Source organism: Coregonus lavaretus (assembly GCF_964263955.1).
Source record: "Coregonus lavaretus genome assembly, chromosome: 34".
Lineage (NCBI taxonomy): Eukaryota > Metazoa > Chordata > Actinopteri > Salmoniformes > Salmonidae > Coregonus > Coregonus lavaretus.
In genome coordinates this window covers 3,999,077-4,022,812 of record NC_140021.1, presented here as the reverse complement: position 1 = coordinate 4,022,812, position 23,736 = coordinate 3,999,077, and the positions used below count along the sequence as shown (strand labels likewise).

The following is a 23,736-nucleotide window of genomic DNA, read 5'->3' as shown; positions in this document are numbered from 1 at the left end:
TAATACAAGTTGCAACAGGGAGACAACTTCCAGCATAGAAGCAGAGATAATGTCTAACTGGCCTCTTGGAGTCCAGCCCTTTATATCCTAATCAGACACACAAATGTTCTGTCAACACCAGCCTGAGAGGCTTGTAGGAAGTCAAAAGAAAAGGCAGTGGCTTTGTCAGCTACTACAGAATCAGTGTTTCACAGAATACAATAATAATCAGTGTGTCCTCGGTCCTTGGACCTCCAGTCTGGAGTCAATCACTATCAACAGTTATGAGTTTAATCAATAACATACAGAATTGATTCTAGTGACCATCATCCCGAGTGTTAGAAACAGAATACTGGAAATCATGTGTTACAGAAAGGGAAACTATATCAATATTGCAAACATTATGTTAATTACTCTAACCTGAATGTGAACTTTATTCATCTTAAATATTCCATTACATATATATTTTTAATGTATATATTTTGGGGAGTTATGTCAGTTTTTATGTTGTGTTGATCAAGAGACACAATTGAGGCTGAAATTGATGTTTGTTTATTAATTGCACTGTAATAAAAACTTTACATTACATTTCCATGAAGTCTCAGTTTTATTGGTCCAACATGTTGCATCATTAGATCATAATGATTTTTATTGGAAATAATACAAAAGTGAGAAGAAATGCTAATGAATCTTTCCCCCTGAGCCAACCAGATGTATTTCCTCCACATGTTCGTAGCCAATGGCCATTCAGTAATCACAGGGACTAGTGAGCAAATAAAAGGATATTGAGGTAACATTCTGCAAGAAATGTTTAAATTAATATGGATATTAAAGCTTGTCATGATTAGATATGATTCTTTGGGCTATAGCTTGTAAACATCCAATGCCGTTATACTTCATTGCACGATGTCAGTAAGGTACTGCTAAACACTGATTCTGCTCTATCACCTAATATCTACTCATATAGCCACTGACAGTGTGTGGTAGCATGAACTGCATGCAGACACCTCGTTTCATTGTATGTTCTTACATTTTAGAACCTTTGGGTTAAATACCCACATATACTCAATGCAAAATTGCAATGTGCTTGTCAGTGATTGTTTTTATCAGTCCCACCCTATCCCCATCCCCAACATATTGCAGCATCAGTGTGTAATGTAGTGTCCAATAGTCATAGCTTTCTCTCTTCAAACATTCCCTTCTGATTCAATTCATTCCTGACCTTGTCCTCCAGAGCCTTCAGCTCTCCCTCCTCCTGTTGGGGGAGGTCGGCTCCCACATGCTGGGTAAAGTACGCCCTCAGCTCCTGGGTCTCCTTCTCCCAGAAGGCCTTGGGCAGGTTGAAGAGGGTTTTTAAATAGAAGGGATACAGCTTTTGTTAAAATTGACTTTTCCTAGCAAATTTAGGAGAACTTGTTTAGCAGGTTAGGATAATTTATGTGGCAGGTTAGGATACTTAGATTAAGGTAAGGAAAAGGTTCATGGTTAGCTAAAATAAAAAATGTAATCAACTTTTGACGTCAATTTGACAAAAGCTGTTTCCCATCTAGACATGACCATTGAAGAGGGTGCCCATGTCCACCTTGCTGACCAGGCCCTGCAGGTCGATGGCTCCCTCCTGTGGCTCCCAGCCCACCATGCTCTTCCAGGTAGATAGAAGTGAAGCAATGAAAGAGGAAGTGTGTGCAGGAGAAATTGAGGAGTGTGTGATAATCCGTCAGCTACAATTACAGTTACTCTGTCTCTGACAAAGTCTATTTTACGTGTTGAGAGATAATGTGAGAACTGGGTATCTTTTACTGAACTCAAATTTAACTAGGTAAATTGGATATATTTTGGTTTATGATTTAGCTACATTTGTTGAAATCCCACAAACATTCCCATTCAAGCCTGGTGTCACGGTTTCGGCCGAGGCTGCTCCTCCTCCTGGTTCGGGCAGGCTTCGGCGTTCGCCGTCCCCGGAGTACTAGCTGCCACCGCTCTATGTTTCTGTGTTTGATTGCTTTTGTCTGTCTGTCACACCTGTGTCTGTTTGGGAGTTGATTACGTGTCTTATAAGTTCCGTGTTGTGATCTAGGGTAGTTGTGTGTTGTTATTCTGTTGCCACCGTGTTTATGATACGTGTTTGTTTTCCGTGTCATTTTTCCATGTTTAGTGTTTTACGCGTGTGCGTAATTTTCCCTCGCCACTTCGTGTTTTCGAGGTCGGGGTTTGTTCGCTTGTTTTGAGACTATTAAAAGTCTTGTTGGACTTAACCTCTGTTTCCTGCGCTTGACTCCTCCACCACATCCACGACGGAATAGTGACACCTGGGAGATAGAGGAGAGGGAGATTTTATTTTATTTTATTTAACCTTTATTTAACCAGGTAAGACCCATTGAGGTTAAAAACCTATTTTGCGAGGGCGGCTTAGCAAGAAGGCAAAACAGGGAAATAGCAGCGTGTGTTTTACAAGTCACATAGCTAGAGATTTTTCGTTTGTCTGAGTGAATGTACATAATTTTCTAATTTTAGTTTAATAAATAATCAATTTATTTGAGATTACTGAGTTCGTTTAGCAAATTATTACTTTTGTGTAAAATTCCCATGCTGGTAAAATGGCGGCTACTCTCGGTCAGCGTCGACGGACTTAAGTGAGGACAGTGCGGGTGCATCAGAGAGACAATTTCACGGTCGCACTACTGTTTTGAAGCTGAATGTAATGATTATCAGTTTTCTACATGTGTACTAATATTCAGACACATTCACTAGTTGCTGTCTTTATCAATAAATGTTGCTATGGTGTGAACAGGAAATACAATTGTTTTTTGATTGAAGTAATACAGTGAAGACAAGGTTCTTCAGGAAATTAGCACACAGTGCTGTCTAAAACAAACTGTAACCTTGTACTAAATGGATTTTGAGTCATGTATGCATTTATCTACTATAGGTTACTGTAGTAGCTAAATACAACATACTTATGCTAGCTAGCCAACGTTTAATTATTGCTGCGTTATGAAAGGAACTAGACACGGACACGAATGATCTGTTTAGTGTGTTAACACACTATTGGTAGTCTGTTGTAACCAAGTATTGGTGCTAAACTGTGTGTTATTGGATGCTAGCATGCTAGTTAGCTATGGTGTCATAGTTAGGCATCGTGGGCTGTTGTGGGTAGTTACTGTAGGTTGGCATTGTCTTCGGTGTAGCACGAAGCTAGCTAGCTAGCCGTTTTTCGAACAGAGTCAACACAGTAGCCATTGTGTGCTGTACTGTGGCAGCTAAATACAATATATTTGTGCTAAGCTAGCCAACGTTTAATTATTGCTGCGTTATGAAAGGAACTAGACACGGACACGAATTATCTGCTTAGTGTGTTAACACACTATTGGTGGTTTGTTGTGACCAAGTGTTGGTGCTAAACTGTGTGTTATTGGATGCTAGCATGCTAGTTAGCTATGGTGTCATAGTTAGCTAGCTGAATAAAGTGGGTTGAGTCTACTCCTTTAAACATTGAACCGCTGTGGTTCACAACAATTCTGATTTCTAAAGGTGGAAGTTGGGAGAGTTTTTTGCTCGGGTGGTTCAGTGAAACAATTATAGTTTCTGAGGTGGAAGTTTTGGTGAGGGAGGCCCTGCTCTCTCCTCTTCCAGATGTTTAGTTCATTTCATTCCGATCTCCTCTGCATTATTGTAGCCATTTGCTACAGCCTGTCAACTATGCCTCTGCCTATCCCTGTTCTCTCCTCTCTGCACAGGCTACACAAACGCCTCACACCGCGTGGCTGCTGCCTCTCTAACCTGGTGGTCCCTGCACGCACCCCACACCTGGAGTTCCAGGTCTCAGGCAGCCTCTGGAACTGCCGTTCTGCTGCCAACAAAGCTGACTTCATCCCAGCCTATGCTAACCTCCAGTCCCTCGACTTCCTGGCGCTGACGGAAACATGGATTACCACTGAAAACACTGCTACTCCTACTGCTCTCTCCTCGTCTGACCATGTGTTCTCGCATACCCCGAGAGCATCTGGTCAGGGGGGTGGTGGCACAGGAATCCTCATCTCTCCCAAGTGGACATTCTCAACTTTTCCCCTAACCCACCTGTCTATCTCCTCATTTGAATTCCATGCTGTCACAGTCACTAGCCCATTTAAGCTTAATATCCTTGTCATCTATCGCCCTCCAGGTTCCCTTGGAGAGTTCATCAATGAGCTTGACGCCTTGATAAGTTCCTTTCCTGAGGATGGCTCACCCCTCACAGTTTTGGGGGATTTCAACCTCCCTATGTCCACATTTGACTCATTTCTCTCTGCCTCCTTCTTTCCACTCCTCTCCTCTTTTGACCTCACCCTCTCACCGTCCCCCCCTACTCACAAGGCAGGCAATACGCTTGACCTCATCTTTACTAGATGCTGCTCTTCTACTAATCTCACTGCAACTCCCCTCCATGTCTCCGACCACTACTTTGTTTCCTTTTCTCTCTCGCTCTCCTCCAACACTACTCACTCTGCCCCTACACAGATGGTAATGCGCCGCCGCAACCTTCGCTCTCTCTCTCCCACTACTCTCTCCTCTTCCATCCTATCATCTCTTCCCTCTGCTCAATCCTTCTCCCTCCAATCTCCTGATTCTGCCTCCTCAACCCTCCTCTCCTCCCTTTCTGCATCCTTTGACTCTCTGTGTCCCCTATCCTCCCGGCCGGCTCGGTCCTCCCCTCCAGCTCCGTGGCTCGATGACTCATTGCGAGCTCACAGAACAGAGCTCCGGGCAGCGGAGCGGAAATGGAAGAACACTAAACTCCCTGCCGACCTGGCATCTTTTCACTCCCTCCTCTCTACATTTTCTTCATCTGTTTCTGCTGCTAAGGCCACTTTCTACCACTCTAAATTCCAAGCATCTGCCTCTAACCCTAGGAAGCTCTTTGCCACATTTTCCTCCCTCCTGAATCCTCCCCCCCCCCCCCCCCTCCTCTCTCTCTGTGGGTGACTTCGTCAACCACTTTGAAAAGAAGGTTGACGACATCCGATCCTCGTTTGTTAAGTCTAATGACACTGCTGGTCCTACTCACACTGCCCTACCCTATGCTTTGACTTCTTTCTCCCCTCTCTCTCCAGATAAAATCCTGCGACTTGTGACTGCAGGCCGCCCAACAACCTGCCCGCTTGACCCCATCCCCTCCTCTCTTCTCCAGACCATCTCCGGTGACCTTCTCCCCTACCTCACCTCGCTGATCAACTCATCCTTGACCGCTGGCCATGTCCCTTCCGTCTTCAAGAGAGCGAGAGTTGCTCCCCTTCTCAAAAAACCAACACTCGATCCCACTGATGTCAACAACTACAGACCAGTATCCCTTCTTTCTTTTCTTTCCAAAACTATTGAGCGTGCCGTCTTTAGCCAACTCTCTTGCTATCTCGCTCAGAATGACCTTCTTGATCCAAACCAGTCAGGTTTCAGGACTGGTCATTCAACTGAGACTGCTCTTCTCTGTGTCACGGAGGCTCTCCGCACTGCTAAAGCTAACTCTCTCTCCTCTGCTCTTGTCCTTCTAGACCTGTCTGCTGCCTTTGATACTGTGAACCATCAGATCCTCCTCTCCACCCTCTCCGAGCTGGGCATCTCCGGCGCGGCTCACTCCTGGATTGCGTCCTACCTGACCGGTCGCTCCTACCAAGTGGCGTGGCGAGAAGCTGTCTCCGCACCACGTGCTCTCACCACTGGTGTCCCCCAGGGCTCAGTTCTAGGCCCTCTCCTTTTCTCCCTATACACCAAGTCACTTGGCTCTGTCATATCCTCACATGGCCTCTCCTATCATTGCTACGCTGACGATACACAACTAATCTTCTCCTTTCCCCCTTCTGATAACCAGGTGGCGAATCGCATCTCTGCATGTCTGGCAGACATATCAGTATGGATGACGGATCACCACCTCAAGCTGAACCCTGGCAAGACGGAGCTGCTCTTCCTCCCGGGGAAGGACTGCCCGTTCCATGATCTCGCCATCACGGTTGACAACTCCGTTGTGTCCTCCTCCCAGAGTGCGAAGAGCCTTGGCGTGACCCTGGACAACACCCTGTCGTTCTCCGCTAACATCAAGGCGGTGACCCGCTCCTGCAGGTTCATGCTCTACAACATTCGGAGAGTACGACCCTGCCTTAAACAGGAAGCGGCACAGGTCCTAATCCAGGCACTTGTCATCTCCCGTCTGGATTACTGCAACTCGCTGTTGGCTGGCCTCCCTGCCTGTGCCATTAAACCCCTACAACTCATCCAGAACGCCGCAGCCCGTCTGGTGTTCAACCTTCCCAAGTTCTCTCACGTCACCCCCCTCCTCCGCACACTCCACTGGCTTCCAGTTGAAGCTCGCATCCGTTACAAGACCATGGTGCTTGCCTATGGAACAGTGAGGGGAACGGCACCTCTGTACCTTCGGGCTCTGATCAGTCCCTACACCCAAACGAGGGCGTTCATCCACCTGTGGCCTGCTGGCTCCCCTTCCTCTGCGGAAGCATAGTTCCCGCTCAGCCCAGTCAAAACTGTTCGCTGCTCTGGCACCCCAATGGTGGAACAAGCTCCCTCACGACGCCAGGACAGCGGAGTCACTCACCACCTTCCGGAGACATTTGAAACCCCACCTCTTTAAGGAATACCTGGGATAGGATAAAGTAATCCTTCTACCCCCCCCCCCCCCCCAAAAATTGTAAAGTGGTTATCCCACTGGCTATAGGGTGAATGCACCAATTTGTGAGTCGCTCTGGATAAGAGCGTCTGCTAAATGACGTAAATGTGCCCTTGAGCAAGGCACTTAACCCTAATTGCTCCTGTAAGTCGCTCTGGATAAGAGCGTCTGCTAAATGACTAAAATGTAAATGTAAAAAAATGTGTGCATAAAAGAGTACAGAAAAATACAAAATACACACAAAAGACAAAGAGTCACAAGTTACAGATACAATTGAAGATTAGAAACAACTGCAGCTATCACAAACAGTGTTGTCGATCAGAGTCTTAAAAACAGGCAAGGACACTTACTCCCTGAACTTTAATATCTTTTGAAGCATGTTCCAGGATGAAGGGGCATTATGGGAAAAATACTGTTTCCCCATCTCAGTTCTAGCCTTAGGAACAGACAAGGACAGCAGCGACTGTGAACGAAGACTGTATTGAGTGACTGATCTGGTCAGTAAGGAACAGAGATACAAAGGGAGTTGTCCTATCAATACTTTGTACACAAAAGTGTACCAGTGTTTTAGCCTCCTGGTGGAGAGAGAGGTCCATTGCACCATAGCATTCATCGCACTAATTGACAACATACTAACCAATTGAAAAATCACCTGTACATTGAAATAAGTTAATGTTATTATCATATTAATATTATGCATCCTCCATAAGAATTAATGAAATTCTACACGTGAAACCAACGTCAGTATGCTGCTAACAGTATAGCTTCCTCCACTGTCCCTATCCCCATACCGGGATCAACCTAGTGGTCATCTGCTCGCAAACACACGTCATCGCACTCCTTGACAACATACCAACCAATTGAAAAATCACCTGTACATTGAAATAAGTTAATGTTATTATTATTGGGAGAAACTGTAGCAATGATGTGTATCGCACTGCTTTGCTTTATCTTGGCCAGGTCGCAGTTGTAAATGAGAACTTGTTTTCAACTGACCTACCTGGTTAAATAAAGGTGAAATAAATAAATAAAAATCGCTGATGCTATGTAACGGCCAATGAGAGGCTTTGAAACCACCGGTCGCTATATTGGTACCCCCAGAAGAAGCATCCTCCATAAGAATTAATGAAATTCTACACTATTTAAATAATATGTTTCAAGGACAAAATTACATGTATTTAAGTATTTTGTTGTAGAGGGGACGGTAAAATTAGTACTCTATAAAAAAAATACTTTAATGTCTTTACATGTTTCTTTTTTATTTTTAATGTTCAGGTCATATAAAAAGCATGAGCTGTCACAACCAGAGAGAATTACTGAGGTGCTGACTAACAGAGAATAAACTGGAAGATACAAAAACAAATAGAGTTTCACACTATACATACAGTGCCTTTGGAAAGTATTCAGACCCTTTGACTTTTTCACATTTTGTTACGTTACAACAATACCCCATAAAGAGAAAGCGGAAACAGTTTTTTAGAAATTGTAGCAAATGTATTAAAAATTAAAAACAGAAATACCTTATTTGTGTAAGAATTCAGACCCTTTGCTATGAGACTCGAAATTGAGCTCAGGTGCATCCTGTTTCCATTGATCATCCTTGAGATGTTTCTACAACTTGATTGGAGTCCACCTGTGGTAAATTCAATTCATTGGACATGATTTGGAAAGGCACACACACCTGCCTATATAAGGTCCCACAGTTGACAGTGCATGTCATAGCAAAAACCAAGCTATGAGGTCGAAGAAATTGTCCGTAGAGCTCTGAGACGAGATTGTGTCGAGGCACAGATCTGGGGAAGGGTAAGAAAAATGTCTGCAGCATTCAAGGTCCCCAAGAACACAGTGGCCTCCATCATTCTTAAATGGAAGAAGTTTGGAACCACCAAGACTCTTCCTAGAGCTGACCGCCCGGCCAACCTGAGCGATCGGGGGAGAAGGGCCTTGGTCAGGGAGGTGACCAAGAACCCAATGGTCACTCTGACAGAGCTCTAGAGTTCCTCTGTGGAGATGGGAGAAACTTCCAGAAGAACAACCATCTCTGCAGCACTCCACCAATAAGGTCTTTATAGTAGAGTGGCCAGACGGAAGCCACTCCTCAGTAAAAGGCACATGACAGCCTGCTTGGTGTTTGCCAAAAGGCAACTAAAGACTCTCAGACCATGAGAAACAAGAGTCTCTGGTCTGATGAAACCAAGACTGAACTCTTTGGCCTGAATGCCAAGCGTCACGTCTGGAGGAAACCCTGTACCATCTCTACGGTGAAGCATAGTGGTGGCAGCATCATTGCTGTGGGGATGTTTTTCAGGGGCAGGGACTGGGAGACTAGTCAGGATTGAGGCAAAGATTAACAGAGCGAAGTACAGAGAGATCCTTGATTAAAACCTTCTCAAGAGCACTCAGGACCTCAGACTGGGGCAAAGGTTCACCTTCCAACAGAACAACGACCCTAAGCACACAGCCAAGACAACGCAGGAATGGCTTCGGAACAAGTCTCTGAATGTCCTTTAGTGGCCCAGCCAGAGCTCGGACTTGAACCCGATTGAACATCTCTGGAGAGACCTGAAAATAGCTGTGCAGCAACGCTCCCCATCCAACATGACAGAGCTTGAGAGGATCTGCAGAGAAGAATGGGAGACACTCCCCAAATACAGATGTGCCAAACTTGTAGCGTCATACCCAAGATAACTCAATGCTGTAATCGCTGCCAAAGGTGCTTCAACAAAGTACTGAGTAAAGGGTCTGAATAGTTCTAAAAACATTACTGTGCCTTCTTCAGGGTAATGTCATGAATGTTTGAACCAGGTGATGTAGACAAACAGCGCAATTAGTGCAACCATTGACAATAGTGAGGGGTGTGTCATAATTATGAGGTTAAATAGAATGAATTGAGTGAAACTGTTAAAAGACAATAGTTTACAGCATATTGAATATATTAGGCTATTGTTATCATTAACTTTAGCATAACATTAGCATCAACATACATTATTGTTTAATTTAATTTCACATATATGTAATTGTTTCCAATTTCATTAAATGTTGTTACATGTAATCTTTTGGTTCAACCATAATGCATAATAAGCATCATCAACAGGGGGAACATATTGGGTGTACGCTGACAAGCTGTAGAAAGAATATATTCATTTATAAGACTTGTTCATAGAAAATGACTGTGTATTTGAGGGAGGAGGTGGGATGGTTAGCTTCAACAAAGTGTTCTTACACGTGAATGAGCTGCGGTGTTCAGCTATGCGTTGTTTTAATTGTCTTTTCGTTTGTCCTACGTAGGCTTTCCAACATGAACAGGTGATGAGATAGATTACTCCCTTTGTCTTGCCAGAGATAATACCCCTAACAGGGAGTTTTCGACCTGTATGTGGGTGTCTGAAGATGGATGTTTTTGTAGTGCTATTGCACTGTGCGCATGAGCCACATTTGTAGTTCCCATTTGGAATGGGGTGTCAGGAGTGTCTGAGTGGGCTCAGGGGGCAGGTCAGATCTCACCAAGCTATCCCCAATATTGCGACCACGCTTACAGACCACCCATGGGGGTTCCTTGAAGAGGTGTGCAATTTCTTTGTCTGATTGCAGAATATGCCAGTGCTTTTTCAGGATTGCTTTCATTTTCTCTGAACACTTGGTGTACTTAGTGCAAAACACTGTTGCGTTGTTTTTCTTCTTTGGTTTAGTTTTTAGCAATTCCTCTCTTGGTTTTTGAGATATTTTCATCATTGCAGCATCAAGAGTTTTGTCCTTGTAGCCTCTCATTTTGAATTTATCTGTCATTTCCTTAGCATTGCTGTCAAAATCTGATTTGTTTAACCCTGCATAACTGGCTATATGGTAGACCATTCTTGAGGGGAGGAGGATGCATACTATCCGCACGTAGCAAGGTATTGCGGTCTGTTGGCTTTGTGTATAAGTCTGTATGTAATGCATCATTCTCTTTGAGGATCCATAAATCCAGGTAGATTATTTTTCTCTCATCAGTCTGCATGGTGAACTTGAGATATTCAGAGCTCTCGTTTAGCAGAGTTTAGAATTCATTTAGTTCCTGCTGACTTCCTTCCCAGAGCACAAAGACATCTATGTATCTCTTCCATAGGAGGATGTTCTAGAAAGTAGGGGGTGTGTCTCTATTTTGTAAATGAGTGCTTCCTCAAATTGTCCCACATACAGGTTTGCATAGTTGGGCAAAGGGGGAACCCATGACTACACCCCGAATTTAAAGGAAATAGTCTGACTCAAAGATGAAGCAGTTATTGGATAATACCAGTTCAGTGAGTTGCAAGATGCAATCATTAGATGGAGCAAGGGTAGGGTCTCTCTGCTGAAGGAAGTATTGCAGGTCAATATAAAACAAATGTTTGCATTGTCTGCAATAGAATATACTTGTCAAAAACAAATGTAGACATTAAGCTTCCAAAATTTGCATTTCTATAGCTTCCAAAATCTTTTTTACAAAAGAGGAGTAAAAATATGGGTGTGCTGTGGCTTCCAAACAGCGGACCCTGTCAGTCATCTAGTGTTAATACATATCATTGGACTGTACCGAAAATATATCATAAAAACTATACGGGAGGATCTTGTCAATGATCTCAAGGCAGCTGGGACCATAGTCACCAAGAAAACAATTGGTAACACACTACGCCGTGAAGGACTGAAATCCTGCAGCGCCCGCAAGGTCCCCCTGCTCAAGAAAGCACATATACATGCCCGTCTGAAGTTTGCCAATGAACATCTGAATGATTCAGAGGAGAACTGGGTGAAAGTGTTGTGGTAAGATGAGACCAAAATCGAGCTCTATGGCATCAACTCAACTCGCCGTGTTTGGAGGAGGAGGAATGCTGCCTATGACCCCAAGAACAACATCCCCACCATCAAACATGGAGGTGGAAACATTATGCTTTGGGGGTGTTTTTCTGCTAAGGGGACAGGACAACTTTACCGCATCAAAGGGACGATGGACGGGGCCATGTACCGTCAAATCTTGGGTGAGAACCTCCTTCCCTCAGCCAGGGCATTGAAAATTGGTTGTGGATGGGTATTCCAGCATGACAATGACCCAAAACACACGGCCAAGGCAACAAAGGAGTGGCTCAAGAAGAAGCACATTAAGGTCCTGGAGTGGCCTAGCCAGTCTCCAGACCTTAATCCCGTAGAAAATCTGTGGAGGGAGCTGAAGGTTCCTCCTGAGATGTGTGCAAACCTGGTGGCCAACAACAAGAAACGTCTGACCTCTGTGGTTGCCAACTAGGGTTTTGCCACCAAGTACTAAGTCATGTTTTGCAGAGGGGTCAAATACTTATTTCCCTCATTAAAATGCAAATCAATTTATAACATTTTTGACATGCGTTTTTCTGGATTTTTTTGTTGTTATTCAATCTCTCACTGTTCAAATAAACCTACCATTAAAATTATAGACTGATCATTTCTTTGTCAGTGGGCAAACGTACAAAACCAGCAGGGGATCAAATACTTTTTTCCCTCACTGTACATTCTAAATGCGCCCCTCTCCCTCAGTCTCTCCTAAGGACACCTCAGCCTCCATCAGTCCAGCTGATCCAGTATTAGTGGGCAGCTGTGTTAATCTGACCTGCAGCAGTACAGCCAACCCTCCTGTGACAAACTTCACCTGGTTCCAGATCAGTGGGGGTAAACCAACACAGGTAGCATCTGGACAGAGTTACACCCTCAATGTGACTGTTGGTGATGGAGGACTGTACTACTGTGAAGCAAGAAATAGTCACGGCCGTGGGAAGTCAGAGGAAGAGAAGCTGGCTATTAAAGGTAAAACAGGCACGTTGGGCACAATCTTAGATTAGATATACACTGTATATACAAGAGTATGTGGACACCCCTTCAAATTAGTAGATTTGGTTATTTCAGCCACACCCGTTGCTGACAGGTGTATAAAATCGAGCACACAGCCATGCAATCTCCTTACTCAAACACTGGTAGTAGAATGGCCTTACTCAAGAGCTCAGTGACTTTCAACGAGGCACTGTCATAGGATTCCACCTTTCCAACAAGTCAGTTCGTCAAATGTATGCCCTGCCAGAGCTAACCCGGTCCACTGTAAGTGCTGTTATTGTGAAGTGGAATCTTCTAGGAGCAACAACATCTCAGCCGCGAAGCGGTAAGCCACACAAGCTCAGAGAACAGGACAGCTGAGTGCTGAAGCGCATAGTTCGTAAATATCATCTGACCTCACTTGCAACATTCACTACCGAGTTCCAAACTGCCTCTGGAAGCAACGTCAGCACTAGAACTATTTGTGGGGAGCTTCATGAAATGGGTTTCCATGGCCGAGCAGCCGCACACAAGCCTAAGATCAACAAGCGCAATGTCAAGAATCGTCTGGAGTGGTGTAAGGCTCACCGCCATTGGACTCTGGAGAATAGGAAACCGGTTCTCTGGAGTGATGAATCCTGCTTCACCATCTGGCAGTCCGACGGACAAATCTGGGTTTGACGGATGCCTGGAGAACGCTACCTTCCCCAATGCATAGGTCCAACTGTAAAGTTTGGTGGAGGAGGAATAATGGTCTGGAGCTGATTTTCATGGTTCGGGCTAGAACCCTTAGTTCCAGTGAAGGGAAATCTTAATGCTACAGTGGAGGCTGTTATAACAGCAAAGGGGGGACCAACTCCATATTAATATTAATGCCCATGATTTTGGAATGAGATGTTTGACGAGCAGGTGTCCACATACTTTTGTTCATGTTGTGTACTTTAGTGATCTTTTAGTTAGAAATGACCATAATATGTGCTGTATTTTCAGGACAAGAAGAGCCTGTTAACCCAATGGTTTTTGGGGTTGCAGCAGGAACTCTGGGGGTCTTTCTGCTTATCAGCCTGATCAGTCTTTATGGATGGTAAAAACTATTCCTGGCATCAATGCAAAACTATTTATTTATGTTGTGTTTGTGCTTTTGCATATGAAAACCCTCTCAGTGCATTCAGAATACCTTTCTAAATGTCTTCCAGGAGGAGAAACTCTAGGCTCCCCGATGGACTTGAAAGGACGGACAATCCACAGGGACAGGTGGGAATAAGGTTCAACTTTCAAAAACCATCTACAAAGTGTATCTAAGGAAGTACTGAATTAATGCTGAAACTATCCACAGCCATGAGGTTAACATCATTTTAGAGGAAGTTCACGGGGAGATGACCACACTGATAGCAATGCTACGTCTTGTGAGAACATTGAATTATAACAGAATAGCTGTTGGACTTTGACAATGTTTTCTGTAGATTGGAGCTCATTTGTTGTCAAAATGTAATTATTTTCTTCTGTCAGTTTAATTGACATTGTCATTGACATCCCCTCAGTATGTGTTGTGTAACCTGCTGACTTTAGAGTTTTAAAAATAACTGAGCTTAGAACTTTACACCTGTTCCTCTCTCTGTGTTCTCTCCACAGAACTCCCCGGTTGGGACGGTGTGTGTTAACCAGACCACAGCCAGAGAGAAACCAGAGGAACCTGCAGAAGACCAGCCTGAAGAGATCCACTATGGTGACATAGACTTCTCCAAACTACAGCCCAAAGAGACCCCAGCTGCAGCCCAGGACAGGAACAGGGTCCAGGGGCAGGAGAGTGAGTACGCTGAAGTCAATGTGACCAGGAGAGGGCCCCAGGAACCACACCTTAACTACATAGATGGGCTTTAAGAGATAAAAGAGGTGCATTTTAAGTATTTTGCCAATGGGTAGTAAATGTTTTTACGTACAGTATCGTCGTTGTGTATTTGTTTTCTGTTGGTACTTTTGATACATATAATTGTGTGCTCTTTGATTATCTGCATATTTGTAGAATTTTCTGGGATGAAAAGTGTTTAACTGCTACTATAGTGGTGATACGATGATGTAGGCTACTCTTTATTTTGAGCCAATTCATTTTGAGTGTTGAGTTCACAGAGCATTGTTTAATGGGTTCCAGTATAGAGGAACTGCTGAGTTCAACTATCTTACTGAAGGCAGTTTAAGACCATATAAAGTCAATGATGACTGAGGAGAGAAGACACAGTTAGTTGGAGAGACAGTGGTCTGATACAAGACAGGAAGTTGGTGAAGTAAGTCTACATGACGGCAGAATGGTGTTAACATCTACTAGTGACTGTTTCTCTGCATCTTTTGTGTAGTTACCCGAATAATAATAATATATATTTTAACTTTATATCTATTTAGAAGTTATTGTGTCAGTTTTATGTTGAGTTTTAAACAAGACAAACAATTTAGGCTGATTTTAATATTGTTAATTCATACAAATAAAACTTAACATTCAACTTCAATTAAATCTTTTGGATTTTATTGGTCCAACCTTTTACATATCTAATTTAAATTGATTAAATTGAGACTTTGTGTCACTGGCCTACACACAATACCCCATAATGTGGAATTATGTTTTAAAACATTTTTACAAGTCAATAAGTATTCAACCCCTTTCCTCAACCCCTTTCTTATGGCAAGCCTAAATTCTTTCCGGAGTAAAGATTTGCTTAACAAGTCACATAATAAGTTGCATGCACTCACTCTCTGTGCAATAATAGTGTTTAACATGATTTTTGAATGACTACCTCATCTCTGTACCCCACACATACAATTATCTTAAAGGTCCCTCAGTAGAGCAGCGAATTTCAAACAGATTCAACCACAAAGACCAGGGAGCTTTTCCAATGCCTCGCAAAAAAGGGCACCAATGGTAGATTGGTAAAAAGAAAACAAATCTGACATTTAATATCCCTTTGAGCATGGTGAAGTTATTAATTACACTTTTGCACATGCAAAACGCAAGAGGAAAACCTGGTTCAGTCTGCTTTTCAAAAGACACTGGGAGACAAATTCACTTTTCAGCAGGACAATAACCTAAAACACAAGGCCAAATATACACCAGAGTTGCTTACTAAGACAACATTGAATGTTCATAAGTGGCATTGTTACAGTTTCGATCGGCATGAAAATCTATTGCAAGACTTGAAAATGGCTGTCTAGCAATGATTAACAACCAAATTGAAAGAGCTTGAAGAATTGTTTTAAGAATGATGTGCAAATGTTGTACAATCCAGGTGTGCAAAGCTCTTAGAGACTTACCCAGAAAGACTCACAGCTGTAATCGCTGCAAAAAGTGACTCTAACATGCATTGACTCAGGGGTGTGAATGCTTATGCAAATGCAAAATTTCTGTATTTCATTTTCAATAAAACTCAAAATTTTTCTAAAAACATATTTTCACTTTGTTATTATGGGTTATTGTGCGTAAATGGGTGAGAAAACAAATACTTAATCAATGTTTTATTCAGGCATTAACACAACAAAATGTGGAATAAGTCAAGGGTTATGAATACTTTCTGAAGGCCCTGAGTATACCAAAAATTAGGAACACCTTCCTAATATTGAGTTGCACCCCCTTTTGCCTTCAGAACAGCCTCAATTCACCGGGGCATGGACTCAACAAGGTGTCGAAAGCGTTCCACAGGGATGCTGGCCCATGTTGACTCCAATGCTTCCCACAGTTGTGTCAAGTTGACTGGATGTCCTTTAGATGGAGGATCATTGTTGATACACACAGGAAACTGTTAAGTGCGAAAAAACCCAACAGTGTTGCAGTTCTTGATACAAACCGGTGCGCCTTGCACCTACTACCACACCTTGTTCAAAGGCACTTACATTTTTTTGTCTTGCCCAATCACCCTATAAATGGCACACATACACAATCCATGTCTCAGTTGTCTCAAGGCTTAAAAATCCTTCTTGAACTTGTCTCCTCCCCTTCATCTACACTGATTGAAGTGGATTAAACAAGTGACATCAATAAGGCATCATAGATTTAACCTGGATTCACCTTGTCAGTCTATGTCATGAAAAGCGCAGTAAGATACTTCTAAATGTTGGTTCTGATCTATCACCTAATACCTACTCATATATCCATTGACAGTGAGTGGTTGCCTGAACTGCATGCAGACAAGTCGTTTTATTGTATTTTCATACATTTTACCCACATATAGGAAAAGCAGTTTCCACAAAACTGAAATGAGCTTGTTAGTCCCTTTTCTGTCAGTCCCACCATATCCCCATCCCCACCATATTGCAGCATCAGCATAGTGTAGTGTCCAATAGTCCATACTTTCTCTCTTCTCTCTCTGAATCATCTGGTCCCTCCACCTCTCAATTCCTGACCCTGTCCTCCAGAGCCTTCAGCTCTCCCTCCACCTGTTGGGGGAGGTCGGCTCTCAACTGCTGGGTAAAGTACACCCTCGGCTCCTGGGTCTCCTTCTCCCTGAAGGCCTTGGGTAGGTCGAAGAGGTTTTTTTTTCTAGAAGGGATACAGCTTTTGACAAAATTGACTTTTGCTAGCAGGTTTAAAGCAATTTATGCAGCAGGTTCGGATAATTAACGTAGCAGGTTAGGAAAATTAGATTGATGTAAAGAAAAGGGTTAGGGTTAGCTGAAATGCTAAAAAAATGCAACTTTTGACATTAATTTGACAAAAGCTGTATCCCATCTACACATCATCGTTGAAGAGGGTGCCCATGTACACCTTGCCGCCCAGGCCCTGCAGGTCGCTGGCTCCTTCCTGTGGCACCACGGCCATGCTCTTTTCATGAAATTTCAATAAGAAGTCATTTTGGGAGTAGGGCCCGATTACCGAACGGCCCCAGATAGCATATGATAGCAAAATGTGTTGAATATCAGGACATTTGCTTAAAAACAGCAACATTTCTGATCAGCTTCATGACAAAATGTGTGGAATAGCATTATAAAACTCTACATTTTTCTCTCTGCACCATGGCAAAATGGGTTTAAATGTAGTAAGTAAACTCCTGGGGGGAAATAGACCTCAAAGAGGAAGTGAAACAAGAAAAACAGGAAGTTAGTGCAGTAGAAGTTGAGTGGTGTGTGAGAATCAGTCAGATACAATTATAGTTACTCTGTTACATACCAAGTCTGTTTTTCATGTAAAAAAATTATGTGAGAACCATATGTTTTTTATCGAACTCAAATGTAACTTTTTTTTTTGTCTTAATTAAAGAAATTAATATTGGATTTTGGTTCATGATTTAACTATATGTTTTAATCCCACATACATTCCCATTGAAGCCTGGGAGACAGGGGAGAGGGAGATGGTTATATTACCTAAAGTTTCCTTTATTATATTTATTGATGTTTCAGGGGAGGACTTAGCAATTTGGGGGCCTGTTTCAACATGCTGTTGAGGTGTTCTTCTACCCCCATTAAGTCACATTTAATTAAATGTATAGGCCATATAAAGCTGTTGAATCAGTGGATAAAACATAATTTGTCTTTAGAATCAGTCAGTGGACAACTAAGGCCCATTTCATTTGAAACTGGTGGAACATGATTAAGGCCACCTCTGCAATGTCTCAAGTGACAGAAACAGAAGGTTCATTAGCAGAGCAGAAGGTTCATTAGAAAATGGAAATGTTCTTAGCACTTATTTATGCATACAGTGTTTTCACAACTGATGATGACACCCAGTACATAGACTATTCAAGCATCCTGTTATACAAATACCGTAGTATTCTTTTAAAATAATTTCTCACACTCTTATTAGGAAGTACGTCACTGATGAGATGTGAGATGTGCCACATGAATTTCATCACTTTATTTTGTCAGACCACACTATGGGTGTGTGATAGTCTCTCCTGTGGACCGTTTACATCATTGGAAGGCAAGTGTTGACTTCTTCACTGTCTTATCTTTACATTTTAATGTTCAGATTAAATTTAGGAAATGAATTACAATGAGATTCAATATGTTCAAAGTACTGTTATCCGTTCATGTTTTAGCTTCACAACTGAAAGACATACACAACATGACCAAAAGTATGTGGACACCTGCTCATCAAACATCTCATTCCAAAATCATGGGCATTAATATGGAGTTGGTCCCCCCTTTGCTGTTATAACAACCTCCACTCTTCTGGGAAGGCTTTCCAGTAGATGTTGGAACATTGTTGCGGGGACTTGCTTCCATTCAGCAACAACATCATTAGTGATGTCGGGCATTGATGTTGGGCAATTAGGCCTGGCTCGCAGTCGGCATTCCAATTCATCCCAAAGGGTTTCAATGGGTTTGAGGTTAGGGCTTTGTGCAGGTCAGTCAAGTTCTTCCACACCGATCTCAACAAACCATTTCTGTATGGACATCGCTTTGTGCACGGGGGCATTGTCATGCTGAAAAAGGAAAGGGCCTTTCCCAAACTGTTGCCACAAAGTTGGAAGCACAGAGTCGTCATTGTATGCTGTAGCTTTAAGATTTCTGTTCACTGGAACTAAGGGACCTAGCCCAAACCATGAAAAACAGCTCCAGACCATTATTACTCCTCCACCAAACTTTACAGTTGGCATTAGGCATTTGGTCAGGTAGCGTTCTCCTGGCATCCGTCAAACCCAGATTTGTCCATCAGACTGCCAGATGGTGAAGCGTGATTCATCACTCCAGAGAACGCGTTTCCACTGCTCCAGAGTTCAACGGCGACGAGCTTCAGACCACTCCAGACGATTCTTGGCATTGCGCATGGTGATCTTAGGCTTGTGGGCGGCTGCTCGGCCATGAAAACTCATTTCATGAAGTTCCCGACGAACAGTTCTTGTGCTGACGTTGCTTCCAGAGGCAGTTTGGAACTCGTTAGTGAGTGTTGCAACCGAGGACAGACGATTTTTACGAGCAACCCACTTCAGCACTCGGCGATCCTGTTCTGTGAGCTTGTGTGGCCTACCACTTCGCGGCTCAGCCGTTGTTGCTCCTAGACGTTTCCACTTCACAATAACAGCACTTACAGTTGACCGGGGCAGCTCTAGCAGGGCAGAAATTGGACCTATGACGGTGCCACGTTGAAAGACACTGAGCTCTTCAGCATTGCCACTCTACTGCCAATGTTTGTCTATGGAGATTGCATGGTTGTGTGCTCAATTTATAGCCAAATCCACTCATTTGTTGGGGTGTCCACATACTTTTGTACACATAGTGTATTTGATATGGGGATTGTTCAATGCAATGTGTTGTGTGAGTTAAGCTACTCTACCAGTAAGTGTGTGTTTGTCCTGTTTCAGGTGATCAGTAGTGTGGGAGTTCTCACATGGCTTGTCCTGAGAACATGTTTTTTCTCATTGGCCTCTTTATGTCAGGTGAGTCTTCCACACAGCAACAACTAGTTATGAATCAGACAGAGGAATAAGCACAAGTCATGATATTTCATGGTATGAGCTATATTCCCATCTGTCTCAATGTGTAGAAAAGTGTACAGTTGACTCCTGATAATGTAGAGGGTTCTTTGCACAGTGCTGATATTCTCTTATTCTTAAACAAACTTTAAACTTTAGAAAATGACATAGACACTGAGTATATGTAAAATATCTTTAGTTATGCAATTGTAGGCAGACGTTAATATTGAGTCAACAGCGAAATGTAGCTCTTCATAAGTTCTGCAAAGTGTCCAAAACAATCTCTGCTTTTCGTACATGCACGCCCCTCCCTGGCAGATCAGGAGCCACCTTGTTTTCTTCTTGTGGCTATGTGTAAGCAACGAGAAATTGAAACAATACAGGTCTCTGTTCCTCAAGTTTATCTCTATCCCATGTCCTTGACTACACGCCCAGACCAGCTGGAGGGAACCATCCTTACGAAAAGCACAGCATTGGTAGTTAAGAAATGTCTCTGCTATTGTTAAGCATATTAATTGTTAACTATTAATATTAAACAAATCAGGTAAATACGTGATCTTTCTCTCACAGCATAATAGATAATATATTCCCCATTAATAAGTATAGTTTAATAGTCTGGATTCAATGCTGGATGAATGCTCCAGTTTAGGGCATGGAGTCACGACATCAAGAATCACCTGTACATTGAAATGAGTTCATATGTTTTGCTGCAGAGGCAGAATATTGGGAGAGAGTGACTGTACTGAAAAGATCACAGAACCTCCCTGATGTTGTCCTTTATGTTGCAGGTGTTTTGGCCTGTTTTGGCCAACGAGATTTGATCGCCACAATGCCAGATAGACTGGATGTACTGACTGGCTCCTGTGTGCAAATCCCATGTGCATTTGAAATTCCTGACAAAAAGGACTATAAATTTAACAGCACAATACTTACCTCTGGAGGGTGGATTAAAAACTCCTCACAGTTTGGTGTCAAACTGGCCAATGTGATATTTAACAGTAGTAAGACGGTCAACAGATATCAAGGGAAGATAACTGGAAACATGTCCCAGAAGAACTGCACCACAGTCTTCTTCAATGTAACCACCAGTTACTCTGATAAATACTTATTCAGGATTGAAAGTCAACCATACCGTGCAACAGACCCAGACAAGTCTGTTAATATAGATGTCAGGGGTAAGAGACAATTTAACTGTTTACCAACTATTTTGTCCAGTTTAGATTCCTTGCATCAAAGATAAGAGTAGAACAAGTGGACAGTTTAGCTATTAGTGTAAAATATCTTCATCTGCAATGTATTACAGATTTGCCTCCCAGCCCCATCATTACTGTCTCAGGTGAGGTGAAGGAAGAGACCCCTGTCAGTTTGAACTGCTCTGCTGTCGCTCCCTGTCCCGAACACCCCCCTGAGTTGATATGGACTCTCCCAACACAGTTCACACCTGAGAACCAACTGCAGGAGAATCCAGACCAAACCAAATCAGTTCTCTCCATAGTGAACTTCACTCCGTCATACCTTCATCATGAGAAGAACATCACTTGTATTGCAGTCTACCCAGTAGGGACAATCAACAAGACAGCTGAACATACCATGATGCTTAATGTTTCATGTAAGATTTAGTCACAGTTTCCTGTAGAATACATCATTCTATCATGTTTTCACTGATGATTGTCATAGAGTGGTTTTGATTAGACTGTTCAATATACCACATCCAGATACATTCTAAATGAACCCTTCTCCCTCAGTCTCTCCTAAGGACACCTCAGCCTCCATCAGTCCAGCTGATCCAGTATTAGTGGGCAGCTGTGTTAATCTGACCTGCAGCAGTACAGCCAACCCTCCTGTGACAAACTTCACCTGGTTCCAGATCAGTGGGGGTAACACAACACAGGTAGCATCTGGACAGAGTTACACCCTCAATGTGACTGTTGGTGATGGAGGACTGTACTACTGTGAAGCAAGAAATAGTCACGGCCGTGGGAAGTCAGAGGAAGAGAAGCTGGCTGTTAAAGGTGAAACGGGCACGTCGGGCGCAATCTTAGTACACAATCACTGTATATACAAAAGTATGTGGACACCCCTTCAAAGTAGTAGATTCGGTTATTTCAGCCACACCCGTTGCTGACAGGTGTATACAATCGAGCACACAGCCACGCAATCTCCATAGACAAACATTGGCAGTAGAATGGCCTTACTCAAGAGCTCAGGGACTTTCAACGTGGCACTGTCGTAGGATTCCACCTTTCCAACAAGTTAGTTCGTCAAATTTCTGCCCTGCTTGAGCTAACCCGGTCAATTGTAAGTGCTGTTATTGTGAAGTGGAATCTTCTAGAAGCAACAACATCTCAGCCGCGAAGTGGTATGCCACACAAGCTAAGAGAACGGGACTGCCGAGTGCTGAAGCACATAGTTCGTAAATATCATCTGACCTCAGTTGCAACATTCACTACCGAGTTCCAAACTGCCTCTGGAAGCAACGTCAGCACTAGAACTATTTGTCGGGAGCTTCATGAAATTGGTTTCCATGGCCGAGCAGCCGCACACAAGCCTAAGATCACCATACGCAATGCCAATAATCGTCTGGAGTGGTGTAAAGCTCACCGCCATTGGACTCTGGAGAGGAGGAAACCGGATCTCTGGAGTGATGAATCCCGCTTCACCATCTGGCAGTCCGACGGACGAATCTGGGTTTGACGGATGCCAGGAGAACGCTACCTTCCACAACGCATAGTGCCAACTGTAAAGTTTGGTGGAGGAGGAATAATGGTCTGGAGCTGATTTTCATGGTTCTGGCTAGAACCCTTAGTTCCAGTGAAGGGAAATCTTAACGCTACAGCATACAATTACATTCTATATTCCATATTAATGCCCATGATATTGGAATGAGATGTTCGACGAGCAGGTGTCCACATACTTTTGTTCATGTACTGTCTTTAGAGATCTTTTTGTGAGAAATGACCATAATATGTGCTGTATTTTCAGGACAAGAAGAGCCTGATAACCCAATGGTGTTTGAGGTTGCAGCAGGAACTCTGGGGGTCTTTCTGCTTATCAGCCTGATCAGTCTTTATGGATGGTAAAAACTATTCCTGGCATCAATGCAAAACTATTTATTTATGTTGTGTTTGTGCTTTTGCATATGAAAACCCTCTCAGTGCATTCAGAATACCTTTCTAAATGTCTTCCAGGAGTAGAAACTCTAGGCTCCCCGATGGACTTGAAAGGACGGACAATCCACAGGGACAGGTGGGAATAAGGCTCAACTTTCATAACACATCTACAAAGTGTATCTAAGCAATTACTGAATTAATGATGAAACTACCCAAAGCCATGAGGTTAACATCATTTTAGAGAATGTTTAGGGTGAGATGACCACACTGAAAGCAGTTCCACATCCTGTAAGAACATTGAATGATAACAGAATAGCTGTTGGACTTTGACAGTATTTTCTGTAGATTGGAGCTCATTTGTTGTCAAAATGTAATTATTTTCTTCTGTCAGTTTAATTGACATTGTCATTGACATCCCCTCAGTATGTGTTGTGTAACCTGCTGACTTTAGAGTTTTACAAATGACTGAGCTTAGAACTTTACACCTGTTCCTCTCTCTGTGTTCTCTCCACAGAACTCCCCGGTTGGGACGGTGTGTGTTAACCAGACCACAGCCAGAGAGAAACCAGAGGAACCTGTAGAAGACCAGCCTGAAGAGATCCACTATGGTGACATAGACTTCTCCAAACTACGGCCCAAAGAGACCCCAGCTGCAGCCCAGGACAGGAACAGGGTCCAGGGGCAGGAGAGTGAGTACGCTGAAGTCAATGTGACCAGGAGAGGGCCCCAGGAACCACACCTTAACTACATAGATGGGCTTTATGCACAAGTGAATAAAAGAGGTGCATTTTAAGTATTTGGGGTATAT

The 23,736-nt window shown here is 43.1% G+C and overlaps 2 protein-coding genes across 2 annotated transcripts; both read left to right on the top strand.

Moving 5' to 3' along the window:
- Nucleotides 1-12,135: 12,135 nt before the first annotated feature.
- Nucleotides 12,136-14,305, top strand: LOC311109229 (B-cell receptor CD22-like; the record flags this gene model as incomplete). Its single annotated transcript, XM_084152072.1, has 4 exons — nucleotides 12,136-12,421; nucleotides 13,415-13,508; nucleotides 13,621-13,678; nucleotides 14,057-14,305. 4 exons carry the CDS (start codon nucleotides 12,136-12,138, stop codon nucleotides 14,303-14,305), a joined length of 687 nt encoding a protein of 228 aa, XP_084008198.1.
- A 5,391-nt stretch (nucleotides 14,306-19,696) lies between these two features.
- LOC311109080 (sialic acid-binding Ig-like lectin 13) lies at nucleotides 19,697-23,736 on the top strand. Its single transcript, XM_084151885.1, has 7 exons — nucleotides 19,697-19,782; nucleotides 20,607-20,993; nucleotides 21,122-21,427; nucleotides 21,564-21,830; nucleotides 22,801-22,894; nucleotides 23,007-23,064; nucleotides 23,443-23,736. The coding sequence occupies exons 1-7, from the start codon at nucleotides 19,734-19,736 to the stop codon at nucleotides 23,719-23,721; spliced, it is 1,440 nt and encodes a 479-aa protein (XP_084008011.1). The 5' UTR covers nucleotides 19,697-19,733; the 3' UTR covers nucleotides 23,722-23,736.

What these genes read in the sequence shown, in the direction of transcription:
- LOC311109080 (XM_084151885.1), top strand. Translation starts at nt 19,734, where the DNA reads ATGGCTTGTCCTGAGAACATGTTTTTTCTCATTGGCCTCTTTATGTCA. An exon ending in TGTTAATATAGATGTCAGGG is followed by an intron (nt 20,994 to 21,121) that starts GTAAGAGACAAT and finishes AATGTATTACAG; the next exon opens with ATTTGCCTCCCAGCCCCATC. An exon ending in CTGATCAGTCTTTATGGATG is followed by an intron (nt 22,895 to 23,006) that starts GTAAAAACTATT and finishes AATGTCTTCCAG; the next exon opens with GAGTAGAAACTCTAGGCTCC.